At 38.7% G+C, this 26456-nt stretch overlaps 1 protein-coding gene across 1 annotated transcript; it reads left to right on the forward strand.

The window, feature by feature from the left end:
- Positions 1-834: 834 nt before the first annotated feature.
- Positions 835-26189, forward strand: mgat4a (alpha-1,3-mannosyl-glycoprotein 4-beta-N-acetylglucosaminyltransferase A). The gene is made up of 17 exons (XM_026376314.1): positions 835-1496; positions 1570-1791; positions 11197-11364; positions 12167-12307; positions 16832-16965; positions 17068-17114; positions 17256-17369; positions 19719-19794; positions 20448-20562; positions 21106-21236; positions 21324-21431; positions 21527-21601; positions 21740-21858; positions 22924-23002; positions 23357-23417; positions 23656-23768; positions 24418-26189. Exons 2-17 carry the CDS (start codon positions 1698-1700, stop codon positions 24442-24444), a joined length of 1602 nt encoding a protein of 533 aa, XP_026232099.1. The 5' UTR covers positions 835-1496; positions 1570-1697; the 3' UTR covers positions 24445-26189.
- The last annotated feature ends 267 nt before the right edge of the window (positions 26190-26456 follow it).

Genomic DNA, 26456 nt, shown 5'->3' on the forward strand with positions numbered 1-26456 from the left:
TCACAAGATTTTCTGCATTGTTCACCGGGCGGTGAGAGTTTTACAGCATTTGACATTTGACAGTACAAACAAGTGCGTTTTCACTGTGCTTTGTTGATTTCTGTTTAGTATTGTAGTCTATATGACGACTGATTTATTTGGTCAGTTAATAAGTAAAGACTAACTAACAGCAATGTTAATGAATGCCCTACGTTGTAATGTGAAAAAATAGCCATCAATCTGATCTGCTCCTCCAAGGATGGGGGTCGTGGTCCAAAACTGTGATGCTCGGCTCCTATTGGCCACCAGGATACATGGACGTGTCTTTATTTTTCATATAACTAATGTATTAGTTGTTTGAGATAAATGTAATAATAAGCAAACATTTTGATTGTGTAAGCCCAAATGTCAAAACTCCACTGACAAAAGACTCTCAATTTTGAATGTTCACTTATTTTTAGTCATTTTTTTAGTGAGAGAACAGCGGTAACTTGTGCTTTGGAAATAAAGATGAAATGCTTCACCATTTTCCGACCATTTGTAAACGTTTTTATTTAAATAAAGTAACTGTCAGGTTTATTGATAATGAAAATGATGTATTGCTTGCAACTAAACAGGTTTTTTCTTGTGCTGAAATGAGACAAAGTTGCCTGTTTTCGTTGTTGGTTACGCTATTACAACAAACGAGCTTAGTATAAGTATAAAATTACTGATTAATGATATGATGTAAGCATAATTTATATGTTATAAACCTGCCATCAGCTGCTGTTTTTAATTCCGCCTTGACAGAATAAAAGACTTCAGCTGCACATTACGCCAGCGGCAGCTTCCATTTTATTTTGATAAATCCCTTCCGGAAGTCATCACACTACATGGCAGGTGAACGCTGGCGTTTCAAATATTGTCTCAGGGCGTATGTGAACTGAAGTGTACGACCTCTACATCTAAAAACTAGCAGCGATAGTTAGTGAGTAACAACGACAAGAGTCACAGCTTTGTTTTCGCTACGCTAAAACATGCTGTTTGACACCACGGCGGCGGAGCTAGCCAGCAGAGTTTCAACTTAATGTTAGCTAACCGACGTTAGCCGTTAACTCACATTGTGTCGCAGTCACTCAGGAGGTCGAGGAGGTTGCCTGTCAGGTAAAAAGTTTGTGGCAACAGCAACAGGAAGACTGGCTAGTGAGCAACGTGTTAGTTATTTTTTTTATGCATCTGTTGCCAGTTGAAGCGGAATTAACGTGATTTGAGGCGTAGCCTGTCGGACATCGTCAGAGACCGAGCAGCCTATCCCGGAGGATCAACCGTCTCACACTCGAAATGCCTTCTGTCTGTAACTTGTAGCTAACGACTGTCTGTTAAATTATGATGGATTGTATCGGCAGCTAGCCTCTGTTGTCTTGATCGACCATGTAAGACGTCTTGCTACGAAAGGCAGTTGACTCGTGACTGATCGGTGTTGGACGGTGCAGGAGGGTCCCTTCAAACAACGAGAAGGAAAGACGCACCGACACTCGGTACGTCCGAGCACTTCATCTCAAAACAAAATCCGTATTTACAGTCCTGCTAACTCGGGTGGTTTACGGTTAGACGCCCACATATGCCCTCGCCTACGCCCGTGTCAACATCCTGAAGGCAGAGAGAGGCAGAGGGAGGGAGGCAAGGGCAGCTCCCGGGTCCCCGACAATCCAGCCGAGGAGAGGCATCGCTGAAATGAGATGAGGCTCAGAAATGGAACTGTGGCCACTGCGATTATTTTCTTCACGTCTTTCCTCAGCCTGTCCTGGTACACAGCGTGGCAGAATGGCAAAGGTAGGCTCCACAGTCCTGTCTTCAACACAACACACAACACAAATGTAGGATGCGATTGCCTTTTAGAAGAAGCGACACTTGCAAGGCCTGGTCAACACGCTGTAAGACACCAAGCTGACGGGGGTCCAGCAACATGTCGTAGCTGTTCTATGACAGGTGTTTCACCTCGTACCCATCCGCTTTCTGTTTGGTATTTACATGTAACATGTCATGTTCACGTAATCATACTTTACTGTGCAATGCACGAGGGTTACCTGTTGTAATAATCGACTTTTATTTAGTTAGAGCTTTTATTTCCTTGTTTTACTGATCTCACTAATGTATGACAGCATGGTAACATAAGAGAAGACCTTACCCACATTTGTACGTGTTCTTCCAAACATATGGACTCAGACAGGCTCATTATACATACGTGTCTCGCCAGCGTGATCCAGTCCATGTGGGGAGGATCATGGGCATTAATGTGTTGTTGTCAGCTGAGTGTAAATAATTGCAGACTTGAGATAAATTCCAAGCCAAGGCTTCATGATGTGATGAATGCTTAGCTTATCAGCTTGATGAAGTAATTCCTTGAAATGGAGGCCCTAAGTGCCACCACGTAGGACTAGAGACTTGTCCATGGGGTGATGAAAGTGCCTGTGTGTGATAAGCAAAGGTCAAGTGATGATGCCTTCTGTTTTGTCTGCTGCCCCTGTTAAATTTCAGAAGGTTTGAGGTCAATGTAGAGATAATGGGCGCAGAGGTCTCTGTTCAACTTTACGCAAAATGTCATTGGGTAGTAGTTTTCATTAAGATGAAAACAAATATCCTTTTTTGTCTCACAGTTGTCTCTAGATTGTATTATATTGGCACAGTTTCTGAGGAATTAAATGTATAATAGCTGAGAAAGCTCAACACACTGCAACTTAATGAAACTCAAGCAAACAGACATAAGTAATCCATTTTCCAATTTGACGAGATACAGTAGAGCTGTAAGTCATACATTACTACAGAGCACACACCAAGCATATTTGTTAATCAAAGATTTAAACAAATTTTGACTACAATATGTGACAAATGTTTGTGTGGTGGGAGTAAACGGATGTAAGCAGTAATGAAGAGCTCTCTTTGGCCTTGTAGTGAAAGCTACAGTATTGATTTATACCACAAACTCAGGCCAGCATTAAGTTATGTGAAGGCCAGTGGCACAAATAGATCTAATTTTTTTGTGCCCTGCTCGGCTGTTTTCTTTTTCTATTTGTGACAGACATCAGCTGTAACATTTAAGTATCATAACTATATAAAATCATGAGATGTTAATAATAAAAAGCATTGTGTTTTATTTCAAATTATTATCTTTTTTATTTTAACACAAACCCATTTTATGTCTGCTATCCTTTCTGTCAGTGATTATAGAGAGAGGTGTCTCCTCTGGATGGTTTCTCCTTTTGATGCACACGTGGGTGTTTAGAGTTTACTGGACCACTGTTGAGTCATCCTGAAAATGAAAAATTATAAAACCAGTAGTTGTACATAGGAAATATTGGTATTTAGACTCATGGCTGCGTTGTATGGTTTAATTACTGCATTATTTGTGGGTACTGGGTGGCCAGGAAATCTTTTTCCTCTTCTTTTTTTTTTTTGCCTCGATCTTTGCTTCCGATAGCCGGTCTTGTTCCTGGTCACTTGACTGCTGTGAATAAGAGCTGTGCCAGTCAGCTGTCCAAACACTCCATGTTGAATGACTCTCCAGTCTGCGGACTTCTCTGTCAAAGTCAGCCCATCCCCTAGTGAGAGACTGATCTCTGGTTTCTCCATGGTCATTTCCTTAGTGGCAGTAATTTCTCTATTGCTCTTAATTAGCAGGTAGGTTCAGTATTTATATCAATGTTGGGACTAGGTGTGGATGGGAGCTAAGACTAGGATTTCAAGTTGCAATGAGTTATCAACTGTTGTTGTTTTAAATGCATTTCTTCAAAATGAGACTGTTACCATTTAGACTTCTCGTGTGTTTTAATGATAGTTGAGTGACTGGAAGGAAAGTTTGCTTGGGGTGCTGAAACTGAAACTGATACATGGATAACAAGGAAAAGCATATTGCAGAGGTACAGTTTAATCATCACATTTTAGTTCAGCAGGACAGATATGCTTGATAAAGGTTGTACAATCTACAGTAGTTTCCCCAAAATAATGAGGGATGCTGACGACAAATAAAACCTGCATTAGCTACTTTTTTTGTTGCCAAACCTGTGTGAGGTTGAGAAAATGGTGATATACAACTATTACACATTATTCCACCTTTGGTTGCTATTTTTCCTCTTATTAGCTGTGTCCCCCAAATACACAGTGTTAAAAGCACTTTTGTTCATTTAAGACTTTCTCTGATTTGCAGCCTGTGATTAAAGCTTCTTTGAGGTGCTTATGGTTTCAGCAGATTTGCTGAGAGTTAACAGGTACCAAGCTCAAAATACTTGCAAATGTGACTTTCTCCTTGCCTTCTTTGAACTCATACATTCCCCACTGCATTTAAGGCCTGTTTTTCCATCATAACATCATTCTAAACACAATGGACTAAAAATAGCTCAAGTGATTGCAGTGAAGGAAATAAATGAGCAGGCAGATAAGGTGGGTGGTAGGCCAGATGACTTGTCAGTTACAGTAGGACAGATTTTGGCTTGCACATTGTGTCTTCTAATTTTTACTGCCTGTCTATGTATATGTATATTCATTTAATGTGTGCACTGTGAGACATGGCAGTTTCCCGGCCAATCCTAAGTGGTCTGGAAGGAAGATAAGAGTAAAAAGGCCAAATCTTAAAAGAGGGAAGATGAGAAGAGGTGGAGGTCGGCTCTATGATGGAGAAAATAGACAAGTGTTGACACTTTTGAACCCTTACCAGTATAGGGCAGAGTTTTCAGTACTTATAACCTGGTGGCCACAAAGATGGAAGGGTGTGAAGTCAGAATCAGACCAGCTGAACAAAAAAGTAGAAATATTTTCTTTTAAATATTTTTGAGTGAGTCTCACCCTCCTAACCAGTAATAATAATAATAATAATAATAATAATAATAATAAATTTATTTATAGAGCACTTTTCTAAACATATGTTACAAAGACAGAAACAAGACAGACAAGAAACACATGTAGCCCAACAAGATCAACTTGAGCAAGCACTAGGCAAAACAGTGGAGAGGAAAAACTCCCCCTAGGGAAGAAACCTCCAGCAGAACCAGGCTCAAGTTAAACGGCCATCTGCCTCGACCGGTTGGGGTGCAGGAAACGGTTATACAAACAAAACAATAATACAAACAACTACCACATCGGTCCTTGGGGAGACCAGTTCCAACGTAAAGACATTGTAATCTAATGGAGAGTCCTCCCAAGGACAGATTTGTTTGAGCTTACAGAGGATCGCAAAAGGCTCGCCGGTAGTTAGAATTTAAACTATTTCTAAACTATTTCTACTTCACTAGTAAGTTCTGAATCATCTTACTTATTGTAGTTTAATAATGTCTTATATCATGCCAAATCATTTTGAGTCTCCTGCTAGCACTAACTAATATATTAAATATTGTAGCTTTAACTTGTTTTTGATGGCCGTTGCCATTTGGTTCACTATCATACAGAGAAGGAAAACATCAAATATTCACTTTAGATAAACTGAAATCAATGAATGTTTAGAATCTTTGATTGAAAAGTGATTTCTTTCTATACTAGTGATTATCTGAATAGTTGCAGATTTCTCTCAGTCAGCCAACTCTTTCACTTCTAACAATAGCCTTGGTGATGGCCTCAGATGTTTGGAACTCACTGGATATCAATAATTAATTGATTGGTCACATGCCTGAATGTGGTGTTTTGCGAAAAAAGTAACAGGGCTGGCTGATCACTGCCTTTCAGGAGCCAAGTGGAGCCTGAAGAGTAGAAGGAAGCAGAGAGGGGCCATGCTTTCAGTTTATTTCAGTCAGACAGCATGCTCTTCCACAAAGACACACAGCAGGCAGCAGGAGCTTAACATGACTTGCAGCACAGTAGAGGAAGAGAAGTGGGTAGAGGTCAGGAGAAACAGTGAGCCAATGACGCAACATTAAGAAGCTGGGTTGGGAAGCTACCAAGGGGATAACCTTTATGTTTTAGCTGGCAGCAAGTTATTTATCTCTAACTGACGTGAGTAGCTTCTCATTACTTAAACAACCATGTCGAAAGACTCATCTTCTGGTCACGGAAAAGATGTTGATCTATTTTAGAAGGGTCAAATTATTGGCATGCATCAAACCAAGATGCTGGAACTGCTAAAGTCAGGTTAAGAACTGTCCAACGCATTATTAAATACTGGAGGCGGATGAAGTGATGCACCCATCATGCCTAGTGCCTACTGTACAAGCCTGTGGGAGTGCTATGATCTGGGGTTGCTGCAGTTGGTTAGTTCTAGGTTCAGCAACGTTATGTGTCCAAAGAATGAAGTCAGCTGACTACATGAATTTACTAGATGACCAGATTATTCCATCAATGGATTTTTTCTTCCCTGATGACACGACCATATTTCAAGATGACAATGCCAGAATTTATTAGGCTCAAATTGTGAAAGAGTGGTTCAGGGAGCATGACACATCATTTTCACACATAGATTGGCCACCACAGAGTCTAGACCTTAACCCCATTGAGAAACTTGGGGTGGGCTGGAGAAGACTTTGTGCAGCAGTCCGACTCTCCCATCATTAATACAAGATCTTGGCAAAAAATTAATGCAACTCTGGATGGAAGCAGAAGCTTATCGAAACGATGCCACGGCAAATGCGTGCTGTAAAGCTAAAGGCGATCCAACAAAATATTAATGTGCAACTGTTTTTTTATTTTTTTGGACTTGCAGTGTATTTCCTTTACTTTTAAGTGAAATAAAAGGGTTGTGGTGTATTGCAAGAAAATGTGTGCGTTTTCTCTTTCTGTAACCGTCCAGGGAATATCAGTCGCCTACTCATGGATCAACTTGCACTTCTCTTCAGGAAAATACCACCAAAATCAATACTACTACTGCATGTGCAATATTATTTGTGTGTTTTTGTATTCTTCTTTTCTTGTGTTAAGTGTTGAGTGAGTTACACCTGAGGCTGTTTAACCAAACCAGTTTATTTGTGTAAATGTCTGTTCAGTGGATAGGAGTTCTACATTATGGTATGGTTGTTTAAACAAAGAAATGATTTTTCAGTTGAGCTGATGGATGTTTAGTCCATAAGTTATGTTAGATTAATCTTTGACATCTGTGAACTTGCAGATCTGCTCCCTAAACACCACATGCTATAACCATTAGTGTTTTCATCCTATTAATCCCAACTTCATGTTTCTTACCATCTGTCCTACTTAAGAGATGAGACTGTTTGCTGCTTGTTACACTTTGTTGCAGATAACAGCTGCAGAGTAGATGCAGAATACATATTTAGCACACATGCGCCTCTCACCCTTATATCTAACAGGTAGCTAGACATAAGGGTGAGCTGCCTAAACTGGTTAAGGCACTACAGTTTAAAGATTGCTGATGTTACAGTATTTTTTGAATAACGGCCAAAATGATATTCTTTTCTTTCTGATAGTACATAGACAGTCTGCTGAGAGAAAAAAAAAGACATATCTAGAGGATAAACAAATGGTTAACATAAACTCAGGCTGACAAGTTTGGCTGAATAACTAATAGCTCAAGTCAAGAAAACTGGATTCTCTGTAAATTATGGATTCTTGAGACAGCCACTTCTAAACTAAGGTATTGACTATGTCATTGGCAGACATACAATACCTTTGGTTACCAGTTTTGACTGGAAGGTCACATGACATGTACCTTTTGCAAATCTGTGGTTTAACTTTCCTCCCAATTTATTTTGGGAAATATGTTTTCTTGCTTCAGTGTTAACCCTGGTGGATGGAGCTTACAGCTGTGCACGTGATTATTGTTTTTTTAAATTAATACTTATTTGCTTTCTTACTGTGAGATGGATGCAGCTCTCTTGTGTCTGCATAGTAAATAAGAAAGCACAAAGACTTGAAAGACCATAAAGCAACGAGTCTGGCTCTGTCCAAAGATAACAAACCATCATCATGTATAATCAATAGATTTTTGTAAAGATAAAGAAACTTAATATTTCTTTTCATACATGTAATTTGAGTTAACTGACTATTTAAGAGCAATTTCCTCTGGACAGATGATGTAATGTACTTAGTAAAATTTATCTGAGGCCGTATTTTTAGAATAATGAATCACTACTTTTCCTGTTAAGAATTCTGCTTCAGAAACTAAATACTTTGTAATACTCTAGACTAGGGGATGCTAATTAAGTTGAAGTTTAAATAAAAGAAAACAGTATACTGTGTGAAGTGATGCTGGTTATTTTTTGTATACATCGTGTGTGATGGATTGTTAATGTTGGCAGATATGTATTTTAAAGTGAAAATGTGCCTGAAAAAATTAAAATATATATATATATATATTTATATAAGCCTTTCACAACTAACACTTTACTTTAATGAGTACATCTGTATATTATGTACTGCAGATCTTACTCATTCAAACATTACTGCACAAGTACCTCATCAGCACTCATGAAGCTGCAGTCAGCAGCATACATTAGCAAGGGAGAGTGAGGTCAAGGACGAGATCACTGCAAGGGTTTTTGATGAGCAGATGGATTCACTTATAAAACTCTTAACACTCTAGTGAGTACAGGGTTGGATTTCTGTAAAGTATTTCCCAGCACTAGGATCATTCTTGTCCTCTCTTAAACTGTGAAGTTAAGAAGAGTATTGTTGAGCTTGCTGTGCCAGTCAGGTCTTTCTGACATCCAGGCTTCACATACTTAAATACTAGGACCAAAGTCTCGGTGAGTAACATGCTGACATCAGTTTAACAGGAATAGTATGACTATGAATCATTAGGCACCATTTAAAGATTGTTTACCGAAGAGACAATGTTAAAACAGCATACATACTGCGTCTCACTTGAGATGATATGTTAATGTGCCTTTGTCTGCTTCTTCTTCCAAACATTTCCATGTTTTTCGACAAACACATCAACTTTAAATGTGGTACTGTCATGTAATACTTGCCTTATTCTGATTCCTTATTTTTTGACAATTGATTTTCAGAATGACAAACTAATCAACCCATTTAATTACATGGCTTCAGATCACAGAACTGAGCTTTTGGTAGATGAGAAAACATGACCAGAGTTAGAGAGCTTAACATTTTATCAAGAGCAGCTTGTCTGTCCCAAAGTACTGTATCTATGTACACGTCAAGTTTTATTTGAAGTTCATTATTCATTTGTACCTCCATTCCTACAATATAGCCTATTAATAAATCTAAATCAACTGAATAAAGGGATTGAAAATGAGAAGTCACATACACAATATCATAGGATATTTACAGAAATCAGGGGAAGAGTGCTTTGCCAGGATGGAAGTGCAGTTAGTGTAGAAAGACAATGTTAAGAAAAGAGGCCAGATGCTAACAAAAGGCTGAACAGAAGAGGTTATAAAGCTCAGAGGCAGAGCAAAGCCACTTAGCCCTTCCCCCTTCTTGTGTTTCTAGAGGGCAGAGAAGAATAATGAGATTGTATGGATGTACTCCAGACCTCAGGTAGTTCTAATTGTTTAATGCATTTTATGTATCCATCCAGTCATGTAGTGATACTAATATAGTAGATCCACTGTTGAATCTGTTGCCTGAATTTGATAGTGAGGCAAAGTAATTTGTAAAAAAATGGCTTGTTTTCCTATTATTCAAGCTTTTCTTTAAATCAAGGTCAAATTTTGTTTACCTGAAATGTAAGTATATCAAGAGTGACCTTTACCATGACTTTCAGACACAACGTTACATTACACATAGCATATGAATAATCTGTGTCACACACATCCCCATACGTCTGTTCGTGTGAATCTCGGCTTTGTGCAAAGATGATCTATTTCTTGTCTTTCTTTATATAGTGCTCTATGGGTGTTGTTGCTTTGCACAGTTGGGTTACAGGTGCAGCTTGATATCAACAAGCTTGAAGTTCTACAGTCAAAGGGCTGATGTGAAGATGAAAGTCTGTTTTAGTTTGAAGCTGTGCTTTTCATGATATTCTGGCCAAATGACAACATCTGTCTGTGTGTCTTGAAGATCAACATTCATGTGGAATAACACCATTCTGAGTAAAAGCAGAGCCAGAGTAGACTGCATGGACAATAGTTCAGAAAGGGAGAGTGATGGACAGAGGAAGATAAAGGGAGTCTGGGTTTTGTTGTATTTAAGGGCTCTCTGAAAGGGCACAATAAATCTACAAGCAGAGGAAGTTCAGAGACTGGCCAAACCCACAGCCCTACCAAACACACACAGATAGACACACCTGATATATTTTCTTTGTACTGTCTCTATAACCTCAAATGCTTTTTGCTTTTTAGGATAGTCATTGAATGCTACATACAACTTCTTAGTTCTAAATTATTACCTTCTTCATTTAATCTCCAAAATTATTTAGGAAATGTTATTTATAGTGCACATATGGTGTGCTTTAAAAAAACACTTGTAAACACATTTGACATAAGTAAAATAAGGAGCAAGACAAACTATCAATGACATCAATGATGTCCTCCACAGATACTCCCTTTTCTAAGAATTTCAATGTCCCTGCTTTCATATTCACACACCCACTGCTAAACTTCTTCTTTCCTGATAAGGTCCAACCATGACTGAGTTTCTTCTTTACCTCAGAAGAAAATTCCAGTTAAACAAACTGTTGGTATTGGCAGCAAATTGCTGCTTCTGAGTGTTGAGTCACTGGTACAAAGCAGACAATATCATGTGGTACTGAAGTAGTTGAGAGATTTGAAAAGTAGGTTTGTGACAAGTGCATTAAATCCTTGTTCAATCTGTGACATCCTGATTGAAAAATTGGGAAAAAGTAGCTCTGCTTTTCCTCAGCAGATTCTCTTGAAGTGCTCTACAGATCAATAGCATTTCCCTTCAAACTCTCCTAGCAAATGTGTGCAGAAACTTAAAAAACGTCCCAATGTTGGAAGACCTTTACTTGATTACTGTATTTATGAACTGCAAATACACAATAGACATGTATGAGTAACATTTTGTTCTCCTTAAAATAAGCTATTTTGTGTCCCTCAGTGCCCTGATGGAAGTTGGTGCACTATGACAGTGGTTGCTTAAACATTTCATACAATATTCATCACAATATGAAATCTCAAAAAATCCAGCTATGCTGATGAACTTTGCCTAGTCTTTCAAATATACTTGCATTAGTGATGGAATCACCCAGTCGATGCCCAGGTCTGTCAAGATGTTTGTCCTAACCTCTGCTTTTCCTAAAACGTAAAGTGGCATAAAGTGTATCAGAGTGCATGTTGTCACCTCCTTATAAACCCTACTTTGCTTTTATTTGTCTTGCAGAGAAGCTAATAGCATACCAGCGGGAATTTCATGCTTTGAAAGAACGTCTTCGTGTGGCAGAACACAGGACGCTGCAGCGCTCGTCTGAGCTCAACAACATTTTGGAGCAGTTCAGACGTGCCATCGCTGAGACTAACAACAGCAAAGATGCCCTCACAAATTTCTCAGGTAAATGACACAAACTCATGCATATGAGGACTTATTAACTCCAACTAAGTTTTTAAACTTAGATTTCAAAACACAATGTTATTGGAAGACAAGATCATATTATTTTAAGGAAATGCACAGAGGAAGAAGCTCTAAGAGTCCAAGAAAATTAAATGAAACAGATGTTTGTTTTTTTGTTTAGAGTGGTTGTCTTCACCTATTTTCTCTTTCTTACAATGAACCCTTTAAAAGAACTGGGTTGATTATAGGATAAAGTTGGAATGAACACCAGTCAGATGAGAATATTACTCGGGACAAATTAACAGTTAACATTTAAAATTTAAGTTTTGCTTTTAAGCTTATATTTTACATTGTCAGAGAATTTTAAATATATTATATATAATTTCAGTACAATACATTTCAAACTGGAAATTATCAGCTATTTAGGTTTTGTAGTAAGTTTAGTAGTGGAAGATCACATGCGTTCTCAATATATTTAGGATTTCATTTGAAAATGTTATCAGATCTTCTGCACACACTAAATTAAAAATGAAATTGCAGTTTGATTATGCTGGATTCCAGACTTCCATTGTAACAAACTTTAAGAACAATCAAAAAAATTAGCCTGTACACCATGCAGATTGGTGTAGGTCATAAGCAAAGATAATGTCCAGTAGCCAGTTAATTTTAACTGTTATTCTGTAGTTGTGGTATCACTGCTTTATAAGAGCACATCAGGTTGGACAGCATGATTTCAGTCCTGTCATGTAATGAAAATGAGAAGGCCCTTTCTCTTTACTCTCTTCTCTGTGCCTGCTTTCAGATGAGACACAGAAACTACTGAAAGAGCTGGCAAACAGGAAACCTCTCCAGGTGCCAAATATCTACCACCACCTGCCTCATCTTCTCAACAATGAGGGCAGCCTGCAACCAGCCGTGCAGGTTGGTCTTGGCCGTACAGGAGGTGAGAAGCATATGCATACTTTTAGGTACAACAGGAGCATCCCAGATTTTTTAAAGTTGCTTTTCTCCAGCATATGCATGCGCATCCTACACAAACATGGCAAAGCATCCAGAGATCTTAATTACACCAGGGACAGTATCAAGTTTTTAGTTGTTAATTACTCCACAATATGTATTTTCTGTGGACTGAGCTTTCCAAAAGTATCTTTGCTGCAGAACTGAAAAAGCATCATGAACAGGATGAACAATATCATTCCTAATTTACATACAAGTTATGCATTATATCTCTTTGTTTGTATTCCTACTTTGATTTTGTTTGTTTATATGTGTGTTTAAATTTCACACATTTCTTGTACTTCTCCTATTTTTACTATATTACTTATTATTTTTATTGTCTCCTTCTTTCTTGTAATGAAGCAGTGCATCATTGTTTTGTGCATCAGTACTCTTCAAAACTCTTTACATTAGGAACATCAATTGTTAGATTAAACCACTACTGTCTTACACTTTGTGTGCTATTTTTATCAAGCCCATTTTCATTTAATTCAATGTTTCCTGTCACATCTCAGGCAGCAGCAGCATTAGAATGTGACCTCCACTATATTACGTTCTCTCCAAGAGGATTACTTATCAGGCATGATTTTGGGGTGCAAGGGACATTAGTGGCACTGAACAGCTCAAATGGTGTTTTCACATTCCTAATGACAATAACTGGGGGAAGGAACAGAGGCCCCAGACAAAATAGGGGACAGGAAGGCGGGGCAAGATGAGAACAAATGAGTTTCTTGTTGCTGGCCTGTGACCTGTTTGATCAATGAGTATTCCCACAGGAAGCAAAAAATAGAGAGCCCATCATTGCCAACTGTCTGATTTAGATTGCAGGTCTCTTTTTGGCTTTCTCTCAAAATGACAAAAATAATAATGCTTGAGTTAATGCTGAATTTGTTGCTGCCTATTGTTGTATTCTCGTCAGCTCCCCTCTTCAAACCACTCTCAATAGTGTTCACTGGAATGCACAACCAAGCTGGAGGTACTGCTGCTGGGAAGTGATTGTCGATCTGTGTGGTTGTGGGTCACAGAGCCCAACAATGGGTGGCCATCTACTACTCGTGCAGACCACATGACATACTTGATTGCTGGCTGGCAAGTTTTGCTTCAAGCCCCTAGCAGTGAATTTATTTGTTTTTTTCTGTTGCTCATTGTTTTTCTGTTGTCTGTGTCTTTCTTTTTCTTTTTTTGTGATTTCTGTCTTGTTTCTGTGCTGGTCTAAGCACATCTGACTTTGGGATATTTATAGCGGTACAAATTAGGACACGATCCCACTTTACAAGGATTATGGGAAGAAACAGTTCAGAGAACCTCTGAGACTGAAGGGAATGGGGCTTGAATAAAACCTCTTTTAGACAGAAGTCAACAAGAGAATTATTGTAAACGAAGCCTTGCTAGTTCCAGACACACACATATGTCCTGTACCAAGTCATCCTGTTGCCAGCTTTGCCCTTTTAAACAGTCACTACTTGATTTGTTGCCAAGCCCCATCAGTTACACAGTATACTATCATTTGTTCCACTGACCAGCATTAAAAGCTAGCTATAGTAATCGCTTTTCTTCTCTTTCACCATTGGAATTCCTTTTTACTGCAATCTGTGTTGCAACTTCCCACTCACTACTGATACTTGTGCTGCAATGTTGACAAAACATATTATCTGGATCTTTTCTGGCATTTTGTCAATAATAAGTAGTATTGGCAAAATATTAAACCTTCTGCTGTTTATGTGCTCCAACTGTTTAGGAGTTGTTGCACAGTTTGGTCGTCAGTGTGTATGTTGGGTTTAAAGTATTCAAAAGTTGAAACTATCTCAACTGCTTAAAATGGCACCATGTCTTGTAGAAAGGCGCTATTGTAGAATGATTCTATAAAAGTTTGCTGTGTGTGTGTGCGCTGGTATCTTGGTTGGTGGACAGTTGACCCTGCCGTTTTTTTTTCCAGCCATACCAGCTCCATGCAATGGAGGATGATCCATGTCTAGGAATTAAATGCAATGACACAGTAGATTGTGAGGCTGGTGGATTTAATATTTTGTTTAGTTTGTTCTTTAATTTTTCACTTCAGTAAATGCATTTTTTGAAGTAGCTGAGCAATGTAAAACTCTAGTTTGTGGTGCAGTTTGGCACCAAATATCAGACCTGATGTGCACATGTTCGTGACATTGGTTTGATGCCCAGGATGTGGGATACATGTCGGGCAGCCACTGTCTGTGTTCTCGCTTCACTTACAGCCTGTGACACTGTGCACTGTGCACACAAACAGAACCAATAAAGGAATATAATCACTTTTACTAATGTTTTTTTTTTTTTTATGTGTTGAGCAAATCGAAGAATTAAGAATTTTGATACTCTACTATTGAATGTGAAAGACAAGACTGCTTAAACATGATATTTAAAAAACCTCTATACCCTGTTTTTTAGAACAGAGTAGATTAACATGGTTTCTTTTCATCTCTCATAATGGTAACAATAAGTTCTTGAATATGTTTCACCTTTCATAGAAGGACTTAAAGCAAGTCCAGTTGCAAGTGAACAGCATTTTATGGCATAAACATGACCTTGATGACTGACTTAAATCCTAACATGCAAATATTAACACCCCCCCCCTTGTCATTACATTGAAGTGTACTTTTCACATTTTTACACTTGTGTAAAAATGCCACACACGCTTGCTCGATTACTCCTACTCAATACAAGTAATGACTCAGATATGTCCGGTCCTTGTGTGACACAACCTTAACCCTAAGTAATGTGTAACCATGATGTCTGACTAGGTAAATATGTATATTTATATGCTTGGTTTAAGCAAGTAATCCAACTGGATATTTTTTTTGGAAGGATATAAACAAATATGAACATCAGCTCCTTTTCCTTTTATTTGTATGGAATGCTAGTTCAGTTCTTTTCACTGGGAAGTGGACAGAAATGTAGATTGTTTTGCTTTTTTCCCCAAAGAGATAAAGGGATGGCAGAGTGAAGCGGGCAGGCTGATCAAGGGACATGGGGAGGGGCAGTCCCGGCATTGGTCCTGCTCATGCTTCACTTGCATGCATTATCACTCATTCACTGTCTGCCACCCTCCCTTATTCTGTCACTCTCTGTCTTTTTTCCTTCCTCCCACATTCTCCTTTCATCCTCGACCTACTTTCTGGGTGGCGGTGGTGGTGGGTGTCACTATACGACATGGAGCTCAGTTTGAGAAACACAATGCAAAGCTGGGACAGATTCTCCACGCTGCCCAGATCACTCTGGAGGATTGCACTATTTCTCAAGCCCACTAGGCACCTCGCTCTATATGCACCCTAAGTTTGTTTTGTGTCTCCGTTGAAGCATCTTCTGCCCTGAAAGCAGCTCAGTCAGCATGTTTCCCTTTTTAAATTGTACACCCACACATAAAAACACACACACATATTAATCCCAGTCCATGTATTTCACAACCATCACTATCCCTGCAGGGCAAGTTCTTTGTAACTTCCATTAAGACAGCACTTTACCTTGTTTTCCTTTTCTCTGAGAAAGAATGCATTTTATGCAAAACACTATGCAAAACATATTCTGTAGATTGTGACTTGTTTTTCTTAGCATGAGTAAAATGCTAATTCAGTGTCAGATAACCAGCCTGATAATGGTGTTCATCCTCACACCAGTGTGAGCTTGCGGTTCCCTCTGCTTTCTCATTCTCTCACTTTGGTTTTCACTAGTGAAAGTGATCGTTGTATCCTACTGAGTAAAATGAAGTGGTTTTATATCTGTAACAATCTGTTGTGTTTTTTTCTAAGCTAGTGTAGTTTTCACAGAATCTCTCAATGCTAAAGAAGAGGCCATTGTTGTTTTATACAATAAGAGCTATAAGAAGATGGACCCAATAGACACTCTCTTTTCCTCTCTCTCCATGTCTTGTTGTTTCACTTGTCCAGACTGTGCTCAGCTTTTATGTATTCTTTGTATGTATATCATACATAGATCATAGATAATGAGTACAGTTTTGCCATCCTGCCTTGTGCACATACAAATAACATGTTTAATTAACTGAAGTTGATTTAGGTAACTTAATCATTTATCCAGTAAAACATGTTTTTGTTGCATTTTTTCTTTTAGTTCTTCAAATTGTTGAGATTTGAACAACAAGAGAAATACAGAAATGCAAACGGGATTTTAAAGCAGTTATACATTGAATAACACGTAAATACAGCAATCAGATAGCAAAAGATTGTTGTAAAAAACACTTTTCCTTTAGAACATACAGTGTGAAAATACAGATGCATTACAGACTGCCTTTATCAGTCATCCTTCCCACTGCCATCTGTTAGTCTGGGCATGAATTTCTGTTCTTGTGGATTTAGGCTGGTACAGACTGGTGTGATCTGTCATCGTCTAATAGCAAAGATTATTTAATTTTTGACCTATTTGATTAAACAACCACCCCTATAGGCTTCAACATTCCCCGTTCTCACCTCATATCCTGTCCTTTTCTCAGTTACCATGGTGATGGGGATCCCCACAGTGAAGCGAAAGGTGAAGTCTTATCTGTCAGAGACACTGCATTCACTAATCGACAAATTGTCACCTGAGGAGAAACTTGACTGTGTTATTATTGTCTTCGTTGGGGAGGTAAGATCTCATATTCACACAGTAGGAGTCATAACAAGATGAAGGAAAAAAAGATCGTCCGTTTGTCTAATGTCTTTGGTCCTCCTGGTTTAATCTCTGCAGACTGATCTGGACTATGTTCACAGTGTCGTTGGTGACCTGGAGAAAGAGTGAGTATACTGTATTTCTTTGTTTTCTGAAAGATTCACGGGAATGTAGAAGTAATGTAAATAAGCAAAAAGTCAGTTTTACCCTGTGCAAAGAGTGTGGGCATCATTTTGTTGATATAACCGGTGACATTTTTTCCTCAGGTTTTCTACAGAGCTAAGTTCAGGCTTGCTGGAGGTGATCTCTCCACCAGCTGCTTATTACCCTGACCTCACCAACCTCAAAGAGACTTTTGGAGATTCCAGAGATAGAGTCAAGTAAGCAATTCACAATTCATTTGTGTTATCTGCGTTCAGTGTTGTAACTTTAATTAGGCAAAATGTGATAGAAATCATTATGGGAATCATGGAGAAACAAGCCCTGAGAGAAAGGAAATGCAGGAGAGCTGTGATTGCAGAAAAAGTAGACGGAGGAATCAGTGAAAGTGGGAGGGAGCGGGCTAGCAAGAGCTTTTAGTTAGGCTGCTTGGTACTTAGTATTTCACAGGCATTTCTCAAAGTCAGATCAAGGTCATTGACAGCAGTACCTACTACACCTTCTCTCCATAGTGTTCACTCTTATTATCGTCTGCACTTACAGTGGCAAAGAAAAGTATGTGAACCTTTTGTGGTTTTCTGCATTAATTTGTCATAAAACGTAATCTGATCTTAATCTAAGTCAAGAGTGTAAAGAAATATGATGTGCCTAAAATAATAACACAAAAAAAATTGACAAATTAATGCAGAAAACCATGAAATTCCAAAATGTTCACATACTTTTTCTTGCCACTGTATCTACTCTTTATAGTGGGCTAACGACTAGATCTTATCATTAGAAATTTGTTTATGGTGCTGTTTGTGCTGACTGCTTTAAGCTTTACTTGGGTAATAGCCTCTAAGCCCAGAGGAATATGTGTTATGTTTGTATGTGGGTGTTTGTGAACACAAATTCTTCTTATGGTCATCTGAACAGTTAGTATTTTATCCAACATGGGTGTGTGGTATACAGTCCAGACTGTTTGCATTTAGACAGTTTTTTCTTATTTAAATGGATACTATGGATACTAAGTGCCAAGCTGCACTTTCATTTTGAATAGGTTTACATCGATACTGAAAAACTGTAACACACAGTGCTCAAATTTCCAGGATTCAAGTAATTCAAGTAACACTTACAGTCCACTACTTACAGTACTGTACAAAGCAGTTGCATGCGGCTCAGAGTAGAGTGACAGTTGCCCTATAGGTTGTGGTGGACTTAAGTGAATATGAGGAGTAAAGAGGTGAAGACAATGAGGAGCTTCAAAAGTCTATTAGACATATAAAATGTAGTCGGTGTGCCAAAATCAATCATTGAATACATTTTTTAAAAAGCAGGACCACACAAAAAAACTGTAGCATAAGTAAAATTCCCTTTATGACTACACACCAAGTCAAGAATATACTTCAGGATTTAGGCGTGTGTTTCCTTCTCGGCATCTATGTGAAAACTTCCTGACCAGTTCACAAAAACATACAAAAAGAAGCCATTAGAGTTGTAGAACATGAATGTACAGGCTGATGACACAAAAATGAACCTTTATGACCCAAAGCACTGCCTCACCTCTTTGGTGGTGGTCCTGTTTTGACATGGTCATGGGTGGCTTCTAATGAAACTAAAACACTGGCTTTTCTTGATGATTCCGCTGCTGTTAATAGATAGAAGCAACAAGATGAATGCAGATGTATACAGTAAGTTTCTGTGTAATCAGCTTCAACCAAATGCATCAAAACCCCTTTGACATTTCTTTTTTTAGTGGGAATACAATCTTGAACAAACATCCTAAACAACCAAATAACTTATCCGTGAGAAACAGAAACATCTTTGACGAGCTGAATCAGATCTCAGTCTGACTGAACTGCATTCCACTTGCTGGAACAAGCAGTTAAGGAAAGATATAGGTCTGTAGACACAAGCGTTTGTTTACTGCAAAGAGTGTTCCACAAAATATAAAATGATTGTTTGATGTCATGTATCTAGTTACAACCCTAAACTTTAATCTTACGTGTTAAAAGGGCTGTATCTTGTAAACCTACCCAAAGTAAAGATTTGTCACTTTAATCTAATATTTATTATTTTATTTCATAGTTATAGTGTTGAAGCATATATCCTGAAGAACAAACGTGTAGTTGTCCAAATACTCCAGCCTGGACTGTGCTAAATTTTACCCACATTAACCACACTTGTCATGTGTGTATGCATGCATGAAAGTACAGTATTAATTAAGTATTAAAACATGCCCTCACTGCTGAAACTGCGGTAACACCAAACCAGCTGGCTGAGTTTAAGGGCATGTGCATGCAAGACTTGCATTGAGTGCACTGAGTAAAACCTGTGGACGGCACTGAATCAAGACAGCATTAATCAAACAATTAGCGAGACAGCATTGGTTTATAAATTATTCAAATAGTCTGCTGTTTTAATATTCAGTGTGCCTGGGACTGCTATATTTGTACAGTTTTACTCTTTGAATATGAAGCAGTATTTGTAACATGCGTTCCAAAGGTAAAATATCTTTGAGGATACTTGGATTCAGTTTTAATGTGTGTGTATGTATTGTGAGTGTTCATGATGATTTCTGCTTTATCTAGATGGCGAACAAAGCAGAATCTGGACTATTCCTTTCTCATGATGTATGCTGTGAGCAAAGGGGTATATTATGTTCAGGTATGTCCTAATAAATAAATAAATAAATAAATAAATAAATAAATAAATGTTCCAATAGTGACATATTGCAGTTCATTTTAAGAAGGGCTCTGTAGACTGTTACTCACCAGAGTAAAAGCATATTACCAGGCAAACATTGCTTTGTTGTTAGTTTGGAATGAGTCATACAAAATTAAAGAAAATACATACATGAAACACATGTGTTGTTGCAGTCATTCATTAGATATGGTGTTTTCTTATGCCGATTGAAGCCAGTTTCACTTATTCTTAGATTAATCCTCTTAGGTCTTATCTGTTTTTTGGCATCCAGTTTGGGAATGTTTACTCTCAGTAGATTTGAAATGCTAACACCAGCCATGCATGGCTCAGTTTAACTGCGTTGTTAATCTGCCATACTTCTGTCTTTTGCATGATGTGTGGTTCCTATTCTCTACTCTCACCTGGAGGGAGGAGGTATCGTCTGCCTGACATCTACTGCTACTCTACTTTAGTGTAGCAACTCAGCAGTGTTGTTTAGTTTACTTTGTGTCCTTGTGTCATTATAGTGGAGTCTCCTTCCTGCTTCCTCCCCTCTCCATCAACAATAAGCCCTTTTTGTTAAAGTGATTTCCTCTGTCTTACATTTTGCTCTGTCAATGCCTATGTTTGTTCAGCTGGAGGATGACATTGTGGCCAAGCCCAATTACTTTGCCACAATGAAGAACTTTGCTCTGCAGCTTTCGTCTGAAGACTGGATGATCCTGGAGTTCTCTCAGCTGGGCTTCATTGGTATGATCAGATGATCAGTACTCTGCATTCACCAAGGGTCTGTCAGCGTAGTCAGCTGATTGCAAAGCTGAACTATGGCATTCCTGGCTAAATTGTCATTATAAAGTGGTTTACAATCCACTTGACAAGGCAGTCCCATAAAGTGAGACTTGCAGGGTTTTTGATAAACAAGCAAATTGCAATTGTAACTGCACACAGCCACATTGACTATAATTCTCACTGGTTTGTTGCTGAGAGTAGTTTATATTTACATAGCTTGCCTCCGATTTCCAGAAGAGTTTGAAAAACTTGCAGAATTTGTTAAATGAATTGAAGCCTTTTTCCCCATTATCTCTCTTTTTTCAGTCATTAATGGAATTTTTATTAAAATGTCATGAAAGTAAAAGTATATTATCTTTTGCAGGCTTTTTGTGATTTTTGTTTTTCTTTTTTTCTTTTTTTTTTTTAGAAAGATGTTTTCTTTACACAGGAAGAGGTTCATTTATCACACTACTTCTATTTTACTATTTCACTTATAAAACCTCTCTCCTCTTTTTACTACAGGAAAAATGTTCCAGGCTCCAGACCTAAACCTCATTGTTGAGTTCATCTTCATGTTCTACAAAGAGAAGCCCATCGACTGGCTGTTGGACCATATTCTCTGGGTCAAAGTCTGCAATCCAGAGAAAGATGCGGTATTGACTATTAACAATGTTCATTTATGGATTTGAGCACATATGGCTGTAAGGTGAATGGGCACCTCGCTCTTTCTTATTTTACAGAAACATTGCGAACGTCAGAAGTCCAGCCTGCGTGTACGGTTCAGACCCTCGCTGTTTCAGCATGTGGGACTCCATTCTTCTCTTGCTGGAAAGATCCAAAAACTCACAGTGAGTCTCATACCCTCACAATTGTTTATTTCAAACAGCAACGAAAGCTACTTCCTTAGTAGAAATACTGACTCTCTCTGTGCCTGTTTCTGTAGGACAAAGACTTCCTGAAGCCACTGCTACACAAGATGCATGTCAACCCGCCTGCTGAGGTTTCCACTTCAATGAAGGTATCACTCCAGAATTTCTATTCCTTTACTCTGTTTTTATGTGCTCTCTAGTTTCAAAGAATAACTATAAAATAGAATAAATGTAATTTACTTAGGCCTAAATTGTCAGTGTAACACAACATTTATTGTGTCACTCAGGTATATCAGGGTCACACGCTGGAGAAGACGTACCTAGGAGAGGACTTCTTCTGGGCCATTACTCCTACTGCAGGAGACTACATCCTCTTCAAATTTGACAGACCTGTTAGCATAGAGAGGTAAAGATAAAGAAGCGATTTATTGTTTTTGTTTTAATTCAGGTTTAACTTTAATGCGTGTGTGTGAGCGTGCATGCGTGTCTGTGAGTCTCCAGGGATCAGAATGAGCTAATGAGAGCGCTCTAAAATAGACATTGTCAGGCCAGCCTCCTCTCTGTGGAGCTGTGGTAGAAAGGGAGCAAGTCGGTGAATATAATGGGAACTGATGGCGGGACTGAAGGCTTAGCCCAGAGCAGACCTAAAAAGGAAGATAATATTTGGTGTTGTGGAGATATGTGGTGATTGTATCCTCTCTTATAAAGATAATGTTAGAACAGTGTGAAGAGTGTGAGACACTGACAGTCAGTCAGCAAGTAAGTGGAAAGGGGCCATCTAGCGTTCCACTGTCTGATTCTGAAGTGTTTTGTGTCTGCGTTTGAGTGACACCAATTACACTGGCTCAGTCTGTATTGCTGTGCTGTTTAGACAACATCTGGTCAAGAGATACAGCAGTCTTTATCATCTGTCACTGCCTCAGTCTCTCGTCTGCATTCTTGTTCTGTCTCCAACTCTCTGGCTGTTTAACATCTAAAATAAGCACCAAATGACCTAAGTAAAAACAACCTTTTCAGATTTTAACAGGAAACGTGATCATTTAATTCGTCTTTGAATCCCTCAAATGTTAACCCCAAATCCAAAACTACAAGTGAAGCTAATCTTCGACACGGTGCTCGTGCTTTGTGAATTCGAATCATCCTGTAGTTGCTCTGAAATCTACTGAGATTTCACAGCTTTTCCTGGATAAACAGACAAAAATACTGGACTGAATATTTGAATGTTTAAAACCTGTAGCTATGACCTGAATATGAGATCTAAGAAGCAAAAGCTTTGAGATTTTCAGTTAGGTCCTGATAAACTTAAGGGAAGGATATACTTCTACATACCCATTTTTTATTTCATGCAGATAACATCACATACCACACAAGTGTGTATTTGTGTGGCAGCTGTCACTGGGGTGCCACAGATGTGTGAAGCCAAAGATGTAAATATTAAAATCTAAACTAAAATGCTTGATTTGATTGGCAGGTTCCTATTTCGCAGTGGTAACCAGGAACACCCAGGGGACAAGATTGAGAACACCACAGTGGAAATACTGCCTGCTCGGGTAGGGGAAACACCCCCCCAATCTCCCCCCACCGCCCATCCCCTCTCTCTCTCTCTCTCACACACACGCGCACGCACACAGTCTGTCACCCTTCTGTGGTGTGATGTGCAAACGCTTCTGATTAGATTACACTGAGTGGTTGCTCTTAGGGACATATCGCATTGATTATTGACAGGAGTGTGAGCATGACAGAATTGTTTGCACTGCCAGCAGCAATACATTTCTGACACTGTGATCCACACTTCCAGTCTAGGCACATTAGCTAGCTATCTAATCAAGGGCTGCTCAAATGATCAATAACGTTGCCTTACATTTCATTTCTACCTTCCATCTTCTCCTGTGTTCATATGTTAGGAAACTGGACTGCAGACCAAAGAGAAGTACAAACGAACAGAGGACCGTTTTTACAGAATCGGTAAGTGGATTTCTCCTACTTGTAGTACTCCTACACTGCAATATCATGATTAGATTAAACACTCATGCTGATGGTGCCTAGAGTTACAGGCAGCATACAAAAGTGTGTGAAATGTCCTCAGTCACAGTTGTTTTCTGCTTTATACATTCACTTTCTCCTCCTTATTCTATTTAATCTCATTTCCCTAATAAATATGACTTGCGGTACTTCATATGTGCTTGTGTGTGTTTGAACACAGGTCATTTTCAGAAGGGTGTGGCAGAAGGGGCTGTAGATCCTTCCTTTAATCCTGTCATCGCTCTTCGGCTTTCCGTTCTCAAAGACTCTGCTGTGTGGGCCATCATCAGTGAAGTAAGCCAGTCACACAAGGCACCTCACAGCCTATGTTCACATTACAGGCATCCATGTTTGCACGCAAGGGCCAGTTTATTTGATATGTGATCTGGATCCATACCAAAATAACAACAATAATGTCATTTGTGCAACAGTCAATGGCATACTGTAGGATACCTTTCTTATATGTCCAGGATTCTTCATTGTAGAGGTTTGGCAGGTAATAAAGATGGTGACAGTGAGAAGAAGAAAACGACAAAAGGCAGAAGCAATAGGTGCCTCTATGTTAACACCTTTTTAGTTTAACGGAGGTGTGAGGTGCTGACACTGAATGATGATTACAGACAATATGCACAATATGTTTAAATACATTCAGTCTGACCGTTCTGACTGCTGCTGCATAGCTAGAGACTGAGGAGTTCAGGGTTATACATACAGTATATGCAAGTGGTCAAAATCTGATGAGGCAAAAAATGATTTAGTGTGTTTACACATAAATAATCTGATGAGTCAAGGCAATAAAGAGTCCTATTGAAGCTCCTTGAGTATGTAATGTGAACACAGCCATAATCTCTTGTTCTTTTACATTAAGTATTGCACTTGTTCTAGATGCATCCTGACTCCTTGTTGTAACCCACTAACATGTGATGCTCTGCTCTTCCTACAGATACATATAAAGAGGATAACAGGGTGATTGTTCTGGAAGGAGCACATAAATCATGGCCCCTGAGGGACAAAATCTCCTAGACTGCTAACGCGGGGCCTCTGGAACCTAGCAGCCAGCAGTAAAATAGTGAAATGGTTAGAGCCCACTAGAGTTGCTGATCTGAGCTTGTCTGAGGAACGCCACCTCTGTCCCCAGCTGTTCTTAACGTACCTTGTTGTTTTGCTTCTCATTGATCGAATTCTCCCTTTCTTCTTTCATTTCTCCCTCACTCTTGTGCTCTTAAGTAATCTGTGAGAATGTGAATACTACTGTTTAAAGGACAACAGCAGAGTGTGAGAAGACATCTGTTCCCAGCTGTGGCTCTCAAAGTGACTATACTGTTCAGCAGCTTCGAACACAATCAGAAAATGCCTAGATGATCAAGACAAATCATCCGATCTGGGGAGAAGCAGTCACACTGGCCACTGGTGTAGATGCTGCCAAATCTTTCTGTTAATTGATGCTGCCACCTTTGGGCAAGCTGGGGCATTGCACTGTCTCTAGCGCCTTAGCAAGGCCCATGATGATCAAGACTGTTGTCATGGCCAGTTGCTCTTTGTTCTCAGCAGAGATAACGGAGCTCTCAACACCAGCCACTACTGCTTTCCTTACTCCTTGAGTATTGTAAGCCACACTCGAATATTCCACTTGTCCTGAAAAATTAACTCAGGATGAGCCAAATGTTCTAAGATCCTGCCAGTAGCCAGTCATTAACCATTTTGATTATAGGCCCAATTCTGTGGTAATAACCCCAGTCCATCAAGATGATGCATACCATGACACCATATCTATCTCACCTCCTGTCAGACAGGCTGTGTATGACCTCAGTGTCCATTTATAGTAAACCAATCAGACATTGCCTTTGCGTCATTTTCCTGAAGGAATATATTGTTATATTCATATATTATTACAGCTATGACGATCTATGAAGGTGACTTAATTTATTTGAAATAAATCTTTTATTTGTACAAGAGGTAAAATATATTTTTATTCTATCAAGAGATGTTTATGGTAGTTCAGAGTCTGTTTTATTTGTGTACTGTTTTGTTTTTTTTTTGTTTTGTTTTTTTTAATGCTATTGTGTTTTATTTTTACGGCTTCTTGTGAAACTTCTGTCTGAAAGCAGCAAGTAGCTCGGTTAAATTTGTTCTAGCTTCTGTTGACCTCAAATTAAATGTTAGAAGTAGAGCAAATAATTTTAACTGCTTAAAAACTAAGTGGTAGAGGAGATGTGAATATATTCTTCTAAAGTAGCTGTGGGTTATGAGTTGAAAATGTGCCTTATACTTAGGCCATTTGACATTGTCTCAACAACATTATTCCAATCTGATCCCTCTCTCTTTTGTCTACACTTTGCTGGATATAGTAATACTGTATTTTGTAAATAACACGTGCAGTCGAATTAGTGATTGGATGTCAAGCTCAGTGTCGCTGTTATTTGTACCAGACACGTGATCTGAAACAGGGTGATTTGCACTGCTTTTTCACTTTTATTTTTACCATCACACCCTTTGCCATTGTACTTAAATTTTCCATTATTCCACAATAGGTGTTCATTTCACTTCTCCATATTCACTTTGAAATTATTTTTGTCCAATCACATATCTTTTTGTTTGATTGGACAAAATATTAAAACTACTGAGCACTGCAGGGTGCACTTTTATAATACTATTTGGTGGAGGATGTGTAGTACTGATACCCACTGATTGTAAATCAAAAAAAAAAAAAAAAAACACAGCATCAAGTATTTTTCTTTCTCTCTCACTGTCTGATGCCTCACTTAATAGTTTATTGAAATTCACTTGATATGCTTTGTGTTTGTGTGTGGCCAATGTTCTGAGTGAACATGAAGTGAAACTTGGTTTCATTATTGTATCTGGGAGTTGTTTATTCAAGGGGTTAGTGCAGTGCCTTTAAGTGGAACAGACATGAAAGTGACTTTCTTTAATTTATTTTTTGCTAGAGGAGGCTACTCCCGCCCCCTGATCATCGTATATTCT

Source organism: Anabas testudineus, chromosome 21 (genome assembly GCF_900324465.2).
Source record: "Anabas testudineus chromosome 21, fAnaTes1.2, whole genome shotgun sequence".
Classification (NCBI taxonomy): Eukaryota; Metazoa; Chordata; class Actinopteri; order Anabantiformes; family Anabantidae; genus Anabas; species Anabas testudineus.

Excerpts from the sequence above, each read along its gene's own strand:
- mgat4a (XM_026376314.1), top strand. The coding sequence starts at position 1,698 with ATGAGGCTCAGAAATGGAACTGTGGCCACTGCGATTATTTTCTTCACG. Across the intron at positions 21,859-22,923 it reads AGACCTGTTAGCATAGAGAG|GTTCCTATTTCGCAGTGGTA; the intron begins GTAAAGATAAAG and ends TTTGATTGGCAG. Across the intron at positions 23,769-24,417 it reads TGTGGGCCATCATCAGTGAA|ATACATATAAAGAGGATAAC; the intron begins GTAAGCCAGTCA and ends CTCTTCCTACAG.